The sequence below is a fragment of the Perca flavescens genome, chromosome 7 (assembly GCF_004354835.1).
Source record: "Perca flavescens isolate YP-PL-M2 chromosome 7, PFLA_1.0, whole genome shotgun sequence".
Lineage (NCBI taxonomy): Eukaryota > Metazoa > Chordata > Actinopteri > Perciformes > Percidae > Perca > Perca flavescens.
In genome coordinates this window covers 8,561,758-8,574,700 of record NC_041337.1, presented here as the reverse complement: position 1 = coordinate 8,574,700, position 12,943 = coordinate 8,561,758, and the positions used below count along the sequence as shown (strand labels likewise).

General features: G+C 40.7%; 1 protein-coding gene across 1 annotated transcript in view; it reads right to left on the bottom strand.

Moving 5' to 3' along the window:
- magi3a (membrane associated guanylate kinase, WW and PDZ domain containing 3a) overlaps positions 1 to 12,943 on the bottom strand; it is a 184,968-nt gene that overhangs the window by 63,298 nt on the left and 108,727 nt on the right. The window contains exons 2-3 of the mRNA XM_028582397.1: positions 10,139 to 10,255; positions 2,792 to 2,911 (exon numbers count right to left, since the gene is read on the bottom strand). Coding sequence (XP_028438198.1) covers positions 2,792 to 2,911; positions 10,139 to 10,255 — 237 coding nt within the window. The remainder of the gene's footprint in view (positions 1 to 2,791; positions 2,912 to 10,138; positions 10,256 to 12,943) is intronic.

The following is a 12,943-nucleotide window of genomic DNA, read 5'->3' as shown; positions in this document are numbered from 1 at the left end:
TGCAAATCTAATTCTCGAGAGTTTCGGCACAGCCAAGGTAACAAGTATTACTCACACCCTGACACCATTATCGTTCTGTAAAACAAAACCTGGCAGACTAATCTTTCTTTGTTTGTTGTGCACTTTCAACTCCGCCATCCACTTCACCATCGGCTGAGTCAACTTTGCTGCAAAGAGCTGCTTGGAATGCAGAGAGCCAGACAGTTGGGATTTCAAACTGTATGTATAATGGATTAATGCTGAGGAGCGATCTCATAATGCTTGGTTATGTATCTTTTTTTTTTTAGAATATGGGCCTTCTGAAATAACTTTCTATTACTGGCGAGCGATATGACAATCTGTGAAACACTCACTGTCTCAGATATTGGCTCCAGCAGAGTGGTGGGGGGTGAGTGTCACTCTTGGTTACAGATTAACCGTGGATACACCCAGCCCCTGTTGTTCACTGGGCTGGAGGATTAGTCACAGCGGGTAATGCCGCTGCCTGGGTTGATGTTTCCATTCAATCGGCCACATATACATTAAGACTTCAGACAGAGAAACGTAACGCGCACTAAAGAAGGCATGTGAAGGCATTGATTGTCCATGTCTAGTTTGCACTGTCTGTATTGTTGTTTTTAAGTTGTCTATGTCTGTCTAGCCCATGCTAATGTCCTGTACAAATGTTTCTGTCCTCATGTGCCGTAACTATATGTTCAATGTTCTATGTTTCTGCAGAACAGGAACCTGCTGGAAACTAGTTTTTAAACTGAGTCCGGCCCGTTTATATTGTAACTTAATGTTACTTTTAACTTTCCTGTATAATAAATGAAATTACATTAAATGAAATGTCGCAGGAGGTGGGGCGGGATGAACGCCTTCATTTCAGATTTTGTCCCACGAGAGAAAAATTATTTTTGTAGCATGGAAACAATAAAACACAATAAAACAGAATACATAAAAACTATACCCCCAGCACGAACCAAAATAAAGAGACCATGGAATAAAAAAAATTGAAACAAATGAAAAATAAGGTTACAAGATAAGATAGTATTGTTTGACTGCACCAAGAGGCAGTGTATGGTATCATTAAAGTATGTGATTATTGCATAACAATTAAATAAAGATACTATTTCGTTATACCTAAATCTGTGTCTCTGAACAAAATGGAATTATTTTAAGTTCATTAAACAGGTAGTCTCGCAGTGCCAGACCTTCCTCCACAGCGCTGCGAAGGAAGGTCTGACTAGCACCGCCCATGACGAATGTGATTGGTTTAAAGAAATGCCAATAAACCACAGCACGTCTTTCTCCCATCCTGGAATGCTGTGTCGCCAGACCCTCCTCCTCCGCGCTGTGGAGGAAAGGTTATGGCAACGCGACACTACTTAAATACTAAAACTGTAATCCACAAGAAAAAAACTATTTTCACATTATTTGCACCGCAAGCCATGTGGCACTTGCTGCTCCCTTGTCCCACATGAATACCAAGACTCACAACCTTCCATTAAAATATTAGCACAAATAAAAAAAATTTAAAATCTCCAAAGCAATGCAATTGGTCCATTCTGTGGGAATGGGCCCTTGGGGCTAATTTTACCACCTACATTGTACTGGCCATGGTAACCAGTAACATCTGTAGTCAATGACTAACTCACCGTGGGGAAATCATTCATTAGAAGGTAAATATCTCTCCTTCTCTTTCCCTGCATTCAACTGCCGGTCTATCCGTAGATAACGGTTTGTTTATTCAACCTGTTTCATCTGTGGAGACTCACAGGTCAAATGTCTGGGCATTAAATTAACTTTCTGAGGACTTCTGAATCTGTGCCTTCAATACACATGCGGTTGTGTTACGTTAAGCAGGGAAGGGCAGAGCGGATCCATTCTTCATCCTGTTGACTGGTTCACAAGTTCAGGGTTGGAGGGCCAGTCTCCCAGGGCTGGATATGGGACAGAGGGCGGACGAGAGAGCTCATACGTAGCCAATCCCAACGCAATGTGTAAAAAGGACCAGGGTGAATTTTTTTTTCCAGCAGCAAAATCACTTGGGGATATATTATCTCCAGCTCTTTCACAGATATACGCTGACAGGCTGTTGATGACTTGGGCAATGTGTTGAATTCCTGTGATGACCTAATGGTGCACAGCTCAGCGAATTTACAAGAGAACTAATAACCAGGTCAGCATGTGGGGATCCATCCTCAGCTGCAGCCGTATCCCCAGGGTGCCGTAGGGATAACTTAATACTCGGTTTCTATGGTTAGTTTTTATTCTTTTAGGCAGTAGTTTTTCTCTTACTTTTTAGGCACCGACCGATCATCATTCAATACCGAATTGCAATACATAGAAGCAAATTTCATCGGCGTCAGCTTTCACAATCTAGTTTGTTTGGTAACATTTGTCTGTTTTGCTCAGTTCATTCAGGTTTTTAGTGAAAGCTGATCAGGTCCAAACAAGCAGACTGAGACCACCTGAAAAGCTAAGTCTTCAAAGTGAACTCAATCTAACCAAGCATTTAATCCAACTTTCTGTAGTGACAGCTGTCTATACTCAATGTTTGACTAAGGATTAAGGTTTAATACCCAGCCTGAGGTGCAATACAGGAAGATTTAATCCAGGTAGATATATATATCTACCTGGATTATCTACTGGATCTATATGTATATCTGACAAATTATCAGACGAAGAATTCATACCAACTTTGAGTTTTTCAACTCGTTCTTTTTCCTACTTCAAAATAAAACTGTCTAATACTGTACAACCCCATCTACAGTGTAAGGATTGTAGTATGTGTTGCATTGAGACGTACCATCATAGGTGCCACTCTCTAGCAGCAGTCCGCTTTCTTCCAGGTCACGGAACTCCCCCACGCTGATGAAATTGTAGTCCACTCCAGGAACTTCCCCCTCTCTGGGCTGCCGGGTGGTACCTGCCAACAATGACACAGTTTAAGACCGAGGGAACGTCCAAACAAGTGGAACGGGCCATTGACTGACTTGGGGGGGGGGCAGGGTTTCTGCAGGTTTCACCAAGTGAAATTTAAGACTTTTTCAGCCCTTTTTATTAACCCTTATGAATGAAATTTAAGACCTATATCACAACAAAAATAATTTCAGAGTCCGGAAACATCGTCTGAAACAATTCCCCAATTTCCTCATTTGCATTATAGGACTGGTGTATAGATTGGCTGCATAATAAGTTGCATGTTGGTCTCATTTGTAGTCAGCAAATCATATTTGGACTAGCGAAAGAAAGAAAGAACTACAACACCGTGGAAATAAAATAACCATTCTAAAGCTCTGCAGGAGCATTTCACTGAGCATTAGATGTAGCGTTACATGGACGCAGGGAAATTAAGACCTGTTTAAAATGATTTAAGACCTAGAACACAATTCAGCGAATGTACCACTTTTTAAGGCCTTCAATTCAGATTTTGAAATTTTAGACCTTTTAAGACCCCGCAGAAACCCTGTGGAAGGGAGGAGTGGGGGGGCTGGTGACACCGTATCCAACATGCCTACAGGGATATGATGTGATTTGAGTCCAAACACAGCACTCCGTGGTGAATTTGTGTCTACATCATGAATAGTCAACAGAGCTGGGACCACAAAACTATGAATTCATGAATATGAATTAATTATTAAAATATGAAACAGAGGAAAAAAAGAACCTCCCCTCCACAGCAGCACAGCTGTCAGAATACGGAGGAAGTGTAACTGATGATGATGATAATGAACAGGATTTTAATTGCACACTTTTACTTGGTCTTCTGTGGGTGCCAGCTCCGCTTTTATTCCTCAAGGATGCAATTAAATACAATATTAATGCAATACATAAGCGAGGAGAAGACGGCTTTAGTAAGTTGTGTACCAAGCACATGAATGGATGAAATCTAACTTCAGTGTTGACCTTCTGCATATTTGTTGAATAATTGCACTACTTTTACATCTGCCGTGCATTCACAAGGCAATTTTTTCCTTAAAATCCCACGCGCAGCAGCATTTCATGGCGATATAGTGGAACATATTGATTCACATAAATGTATAATTGCAACTTAAGTTAAGTTTTTGTTCATGCCAGACCTTTTCCTAGCAATAAACTAAAGAACTAACTTGTGAATGCCCCTGCAGCATCTTCATTGTCAAAGAATTATTTCCAATAATAGAGGTTACAGCCTTACTACCGGTTTCCAACATTGTTCACGTTCATAAACCAAGGCTGAACTCTCCAAGGTTTAAATCAGTAAAAGAATGTTACAGTGTATTGTCTGCTTCATACCAGTGGTGATGGTCAGGGTCAGTCGCTTCACGTCAGAAACGATCTTGAAGCACAAGTTGCAATATGACTTCCAACTAGGGCTGGGCAATATATCAATATTATATCGATAACATGACATGAGACTAGATATCGTCTTCGATTTTGAAGAATCGTAATATCGTCACATGGTAAGTTTGGTCTTTTCCTGGTTTCAAAAGCTGCATTACAGTAAAGTGATGTAAAGTGATGTCATTTTCTGAACCAACCAGACTGTTCTAGCTGTTCTATTATTTGCCTTTATCCACTTAGTCACTATATCCACATTATGATGGTTATTTATCTAAAAATCTAAATTTTGTGAACGCACCAACTGTCAACCTTACAATATCGTCGCAATATCGACATCGAGGTCTTGGGTCAAACATATTGTGATTCCCCCCCTATCGCCCAGCCCTGCTTCCAACTTCTATTTTTTTTCCTCTCCTTTTTCTCCTTCTTTATATGGTTTACTTTCATTTGTTTTTCAACTAAATCAAACTGCCGCTCAAAAAGTGAAGCTCTACACTGCATTCCGGTTCATGCAAAGTTAGTCATTAAATAATAATCAAGCGGAACTAATGCAACTGGGTGAAGAAAAGTGTCATGTTTTCCCTTGCCGACATTCATCTGTGAGACATTGAAAACATATTGTTGTGAAAATGGTTTTACGCTCTCTAACATGCCGACTCTGCTTAGCGTCATCTTAGATGTAATCGGGGCCTTTTACGATACCTCAGATGAACTGCTCTGCTATCTGGCTGCGTTATGGCACGGGGGATTTAACTCAGCGTTTTTCTAGGAAGTCTAATAGGAAAGTTCTTCATTTTCTTTGCGTCAACAAGGACATCATCCATCCTGACTGCAGGGTGAACCATCACATCTCAAACGGCTTAGTCTGTTGCAGAGACAATCTTCTATTCTGTCAAATAGAGCAATCATTTGACAGCAAAGCCACAAAAGGATGAAACATGTGCCTGTTTGAACAGGGGAAATGTGGTAATTTAGCTTTTTACTGTTTATTCAGCTACCTTACCTGAAGATTCTCATATAAGTTGGGTCAGTTTTAGCACCCTTATAGTTCTAATTCCACCATGGTGTGTCTTTGTCATCATCATCTTTTATCATCTGATGTCTCAAGGGTTGCTGTAACCAGTGCCCGAAATGGGCTCTTCTGTTTTTTTGTCCACATGAGTACCCTTACTTCTAACTGTTAGAGGTGTGACAAGATCCCGTCACCACGATATGATGTTGTGATATTCAAACATTACGATAATTCTCCTCGAGGTTAAAAGTTGTCTCGCGATATCACACAAGCGCAGAATGTACATCGGTACTACCGAGGACTCATAAAAGCTTGAGTGCTTAACGTTTTGATATTAATGAATGTTACATCCAAGCCGTTGCCAAAAGCTAATTAAGACTGTCAGCTCCGCACAACTCTCTCTGGATTTCTCAGTATGGCTATGTTCAGGAGATTGTGTATAAGTATGAATATCAATATATCCAAGAAGACACATGCAAAGCTCATGTCATGCAACTGCTTAATTCAGGCACTGGCTGCAACATATATAAGAGGGGATGGGATTTTAAAAGACCAAAGTGTTACACAAAAAAAAAAAAAAAAAAAAAAGAGGCCGTGGATGCTATCTGTGCTCTCTACACTCATGCGTTCTAGATGGGTGAATTCCCAAAGCGCAGCATCTCTTCAGTCTCCACACCTGGACAGCTGTGATGATCACCCCCCCAGCCTTGGATGGACAGTGACAGCCAAGATGCTGGTTCTCTCCTAGGAGGTTGAACGCCCACTCAGGGAGTCCAGGTGACAAGTGTTTACCATCAAAACGCGCAAATGCTATTTACAGCTGAACAACAGTGAAAAAAAAAAAAAAGATAGCATCAACTTCAAATTTCTATAAGAGCATGGCTGTACCGTCGGATGAATACACAATCACTACGCACTGTAGCTTGAAATAGCTCACGTTACTGTATTGTGTCAACAGTTAACTTCAGTTAATATTGTCTGTGGAGTTTTCTTTTGCGGGGTGCAAATATTCCACCAAAACAAGTTCCTTCCCGGGACTATTAACAGAGCCACCGTCGCTGCGTCCGGAGCTTAGGTTGATCAAGAATATCGTGATATTTTGTCCATATCGGCCAGCCCTACCTACAGACCAATTTTGTTTTTTTCTTCAATTAATTTTAGGAATAATGAAACAACAATGATCATTCCCTCCAATATCGAGAATCATATCGCAATCGCAATATCAGTCAAAAATAATCGCAATCCGATATCTTCCTCGTATCGTGCAGCACACATTGCTAGCATTTCTTACCACAGGACGAGTAGGAATCAATTCTGCAACACGGGGAGATTTATATCACAACGCGCATTATAAATAAGCAGAATGGAGGACGAGGTTTGAGACAATGCGAGAAAAGATGCTTCGTTTCACCTTTCAACACTCCCATTTACTACTTGATGTCTGCATTTATAATGTACAGACCACTGTGAATGAATGCAACCTTTATTTGAAATACAGAAGGAAAAAACCTCGATTCGATAGGCTTCACGTTTCACTCTGTATTTCTCTGAAGTAGGAAGAGGCAGTGATGAGCTAATTCAAGGCAAAGCTGTATCTTGTCTTTTGTCTCAGTGGCTTAAAAACTTAAAAAGGGGCCGTCTTTAAATCTACTTCAAAGAAAATTGCTAGGATTGAAAACCTAGGGCACTTATTTTAATATAATTTTTTTTTTTTTACATTTCTACTTTTCCTTTCTCTTTTTTCTTTTTAATCTGGCATTGAGACTTGTGGAGCCGATTGCCATGCAGTGACAGATAATTAATGCCCAGGGATTCATAAAAAAAAAAAAAGAGATAGTTGTGGGTGGGGGGAGATTTAGCCAGGCTATAAGGATATGGTGGTGCCCTGGACTCCTGGCACTGCCTTGAGCTCCTGTCATCTTCTTTTTTTTTAGTGGGAGGCAGCAGTGACACCTAATGAAGCCTCTCTGTGTGTAGAGCAAGAAGGAAGTCATGCTTCTCTCACTCTGAAATGCCATTTGGGCGGCTGTAATGAGCACAGGCATCATGCTGTAGTGGCTGTTTGGGCTCCTCGTGTGGCCACTGTGGCACAGAGCGCTACGATAAGCCACTGGCACAGGCTGGCGTGAGCAGAGTGGACAGGCGACATATGCTGAGCTACTCCAACCAGACTGCAATGTGGTGGAAGAAGTAGTCAGATCCTTTACTCAAGTACACTGTAAAAAAGACTCTGTTACTTAAGTAAAAGTATGTTAAGTATCATCAGCAAAATGTACTTTAAGTATTAAATGTAAAAAGGACTCAACAGTTTTAGAAACTGGAAGCGATCCAAACAGTTCTTGTAATTGCTTTACATAGTTGTATTTTCTTTTGCATCCCTATTATCCTCATGTATCTATCAAATCATGTTCCAATTCTGTTTTGTATATGTCTTATGATTGTACTTTCTGTGTTGTCGTTCTGCATTTGTCTTTGTAATCTCACCCGATGGCATCGTAAATGAGTGTCGCCCCCTCAATGATCTCTCGAGGGTAAACAACGAATGAATGAATAGTATGTATTATTGCCACAGCAAATGTTGGGCAGATTCACTCAGCAAGATGAATGGATGAAGGCTTTGTTTCAAATTTATTTTTGAATCATTTAAAACTGCTTCATTGCACATTAAATGCAATTATAATGATGCTTTTGAAAATGACTATTCCTCCATGTAAAATGTCAGAAATTAGCGCTTTGGAAATGCCAACTGAGAGTTACACAGATAATAAACGATATCTGGTGCAGTGATAGATGGCACAATTATTATTTTTTTTTTTTTTTTTTCTTTAACTCGGCTGTGCAGCCCAGAGAAATGCAGCTGCTCTTTCATTTATGTCGGTTTGGCCTCGACGCCCATTTTAAAATCATATTATTAAAACCAAATGGTTGCGTCCTGGTTATATATTCCTTCATTTTAAGAGGAGCAGCGCAGCGGACTCAGGTGGACAAGGTGAAGAGAGAATGGAGGAAAAGGTTAGCAGCACTCTTACACACCTTTACCTGTCAGATAACCGGGATCTGACTGTAATCAGAAAACTGAAAATGAAAGACCCTCTTAAGTCAATACCTCATACATTCAGTCTCAAAACACATTTTCGTTAAATAAAAAAATAAAAACTGACTAAGTGTGTCATTCCACTCGATTCCAATGCTGATTCTTTTGTACAGGCCCTGAAGTCTTGAAGCATATTTCACTCATGGTAGATGATGTTAGCCTTCCGTATCTACTCTACGTGTCTACTCAGGGTTACGCTAAGCCTATAATTGGGTGCTTTTACTGATTATGTTGAGATTATGAAGAGAATAGCAAAGTTTGGGTGGACTGGTGTTGAGAAGGAATGGAGGGAATTAAGTAGAAAATTGTAAAGGGGGAAATTGATTTTAATTAAAAGACAGAAAATTGCACATAAGGAGTTGCATCATTTCAAAGCCGTACAGTATTGCTCATTATACAAAACTACCACCTGGAAAACACAAAGCCTCCCGATTCTATAAAACTACAGTAACTCTTCTCTAAGCAATGATTCTGACCATATGAAAATAATTTCAGAGGGACTGAATGTGATAAATGGGCAAAAATTGTGGCCGATTGTGGTAAATATGTGAGAGAGGCCAAGGCCACCACAATAGTTTTTTAGTATTACATATATATTCTTACACACCATCCAGACTGGACAGAATGAAACTGTTGAATGAGGAATTTTGTTGGAAATCTGGAATCTGGGAATGTGCCTTGGTCAGTCCTTTCTGGACTCAGATTTTGAACATTTTAAGTGATTGGTTTGGCTCAGAAATCCCTTCAAGTCCAAAGCTATGTTTACTGGGGGATAGATCTAATATACCCAACATAGCCACGTGTGACTTCTCTTAGGGCTGGGCAATATATCAATATTATATCGATAACGTGACATGAGACTAGATATCGTCTTCGATTTTGAAGAATCGTAATATCACTGCATGGTTAAGTTTGGTCTTTTCCTGGTTTCAAAGGCTGCATTAAAGTAAAGTGATGTAAAGGGAACCAACCAGGCTGTTCTAGCTGGTGTATTATTTGCCTTTAACCACTTCATCATTATTAGTCACCAAGGGGTGTCCCCTTGAGACAGCTTCTGGGATTACATAAAGGTGGACGATACTTCTGTAACACGTTTATATTATTATTCACATTTGATACATTCACTTCCATCTACATATGCTGCTCTATCTGTATGTTCCTTGGACTTAACGGTTGGAGTCGGCCTCCATGTGTTTGCCATCCGGCACACATACTTCAAAATAAGGGTTGCCCGACGGCCCAGGGCAAGTGAACCGCAACGTCGGGCAAGTGTATAAATCAACCCACTGGACATTTTATTCTCCAATTTTTTAAGGCTTTTTTGACGTTTTTGTTCTCATTTTTTGACGCATTTCAATGTTTTTTTCCCCACGCTTTGTTTTGACTGTTTTTTTTTTCTCAAATTTTGACATTTTGTCAATGTTTTTTTTTTTTACGTTTTCCAAAAGCACAATTTGTATAGGGGCCAGTAAAAATAGACTTTGGGCAAGTAGACTTTGTTTTCACTTCCCTGACTGGACAAGTGAAAAGAAAAACTAAACGTTGACCCCTGCATGTTACCAAGCCTGTGAAAAAAAAATGTCATTCAAAAAAAAAAAAGATAAACCAGACAGGAAAATGCAGGCAAGTAAAAAAAAAAAAAAAAAAAAAAATAAGTGGGATGGTGCAAGTAGAGCGAGAGCAGACGGAGGTGCCCGAGGCTGTAGCGTAGAGGCCATACTCACAGGGAATGGTGCGCAGGTACAAGTTGTCCCTGATCACCTGCTGGAGCTTGTGGTCCAGGGAGCCCTTCTGAAACTGCAGGCTGAGGTAGTGACGCAAATCAGTGTTCAACACCTTACCTAGAGGAGAGGAAAAGACAGATCTGGGTCAGCCCGACACTTAAATCACGTAGGAGGAGCATCTGCATGGCGCTCGTTTCCAAAACCCCCCGCTCTGATGATTTGATTTAGAGACAATCAAAAAGACATTCTGAAATGTAATATTCATAACAAGCTACAGCCGGTCAACCGACAACGATACGCGCGAAGGGCCACGGATCAAACGCTCCTTGTCCAGACAGCACCAGACTCGTACCTGAGAGGAACAGGCGCTAGGGCTGCACCATATGAGGAAAATATGCAATAACGTTGTTGAATATGGCGATAACAATATTTACTTATAAACCGATATTAAAGTGTACTCAATTCTGCATTTCTGCTGCATTTAGTATTCTTCCAAAACTACAACAAAGTGTGTGCTGAATTTAAAACAAATGAAAGGAAATCATTCCAACATTCTTTTATTGAACAAATTGAACATTGAGATGAATATAAAAGGTGGCCCTAAAATAAAAAAAAGAATATTTTCTGCTGATATTTTCTTTCAACTAACACGAGATATGTTTATCGCCGCATTTGGCAGCCTTTCGCGGTGTGTTTAAAAAAAAACCGACATATTGTGCAGCCTTAATAGGCGCTGAGTGGCAAAGATATTAAAGCTGCCATATGTGATGAAACATCAATTAATTGGGCTCTGTTAATAAAATCCACATGCAAGCATGGTAAAAAAAAAAAAAAAAAAAAAAAAAAAAGTCTGAGGAAGGGAAGGCGCTGCACAGACATCTTCAAGGTAAATGGACACTCAGCGTTCTCCTTTGAGCGGCAGAATGTCAGAAAGAAGTAACGGAGAGACGAAGAGAGAGAGAAAGCAGAATAGAGAGAGTAGAATTCCCTTGTGTTTGCTAGAGCAGCCCTCTTCCTCTGTGTGGACTCCAGCTGTGCGTGGGGCAGGAAAGGGGACGCGCAGATGGGCCTTAAATACGGCTTTGGTTACACCGCGGGCATCAATGGCTGGCACTGAGTCCTCAAAGCTGTCGAGCACGCAATTAACCTCAGGCAGATGATGGACGGGGGTGCACGCTGTGTGTGGCCACTATCTACAGTACATCAAACAGTTGCATTAATAGAGTTGTTCTGACAGTTATCGCAGCAACGTGTAACGACATCTGTAAGGTGGCTGATAAAAATCTAATTCCATGTCCTACATCTACTTGTTCTTCTTGTGCCGTCTCGAACACATATCTGCGAGGCCAGAATGTGGTCTTGTGTTTTCTGCTGCAGCTAGAGTTTGATTGATTGATTGATTTTATTTGCCCATGTCATTATAAAATACGATACAACCATGCACCATACATTAAAAACATTGTTGCTACATACAAAAATGACTCCTTACTTAAATTACTCTTAAATGTAGGATGTACAAAATCAGTAGAGCTTCCCCTGGTGGAGTTGCTGTGAACATCTCTTACTCTGTTAAAATAATGATTAAATATTTGGGGACAACCCCATGCACAGTCCTATGTACCGTGCACAGGTGAATCTGAGAGACTCAATCTTCAACTTTTAACCGCCCAATAGTCTCAAAATGAGAAGTATCAAGATGAGATCTCATGGGGAGGTTCAGAATAAACCTCAAACCCTTATTTTGAGCTGACTGAAGCCTATGTTTCAGATGCTGTAGGACACCATTATACATCCTTATACATTATATAGATTGGACATTATTTCTTCAACCTGATTGAAATCAATTTGATTAGAGAGTCTAACTTCACTGTTCACATTAAGTGCTCCGATAAGATGTGCATGTACTTGCCCTAAAGCATTTTAGGCCTTTATTTCGGACAGGACAGCTTAGACCTGAAAGGGGAGGGAGAGAGAGAGAGAGAGAGAGAGAGAGAGAGAGAGAGAGAGAGAGAGAGACATGCACCAAAGGGCCGCAGGTCAGAGCCGAACCCGCAGCCGCTGCATCGAGGACTAAGCCTCTCTACATGGACACTTGCTCTACCAGGTGAGCTGCCCAGGCGCCCTATTAACCTATTGAATAGATTATCAAAGGTTTACACCACCCCACTCAGCCTGGATTGGGCCAACCTTTTCCCATTAAGGTGGTTACATGAGGCATTTTGACTCTGATAAGGCTATTATTCTGATTATTAGTAGAATATTAGGGTCCGTGCAAACGTAACTGATGTCTGCCAGATCCCGCACATATGAGAAAATGTCAGGAGAATCGAGCAGGAGGCAGGCTGTGAGACCGGCACGAAGCTACTGTGAGAAACATCAGTCAGTGAGATAATACACCTCTCTCCCAGCAGACACCTACAGTACAGAGATGATTAATACATTTCCCATTCTGCTGTTGGCTAATCTGCTGATGGATATTTTATCATACTACACAGTTTGGAGTCAGTGTTCCAGACACTGCGCCCACGCACGCACGCACGCACGCACGCACGCACGCACGCACGCACGCACGATCCCGGTCTTTCAAACGAGTGGCAGGGCTCAAACAATTTTATTTAAAGTGCTCATATTATGCTCATTTCAGGTTCATAATTGTAATTTGAGATTCTACCAGAATAGGTTTACACGGTTTAATTTAAAAATAAAAACACCATATATTTGTTGTACTGCACGTTGCTGCAGCTCCTCTTTTCACCCTCTGTGTTGAGCTCTCTGTTTTAGCTACAAAGTGAGACCTCTTTTTGT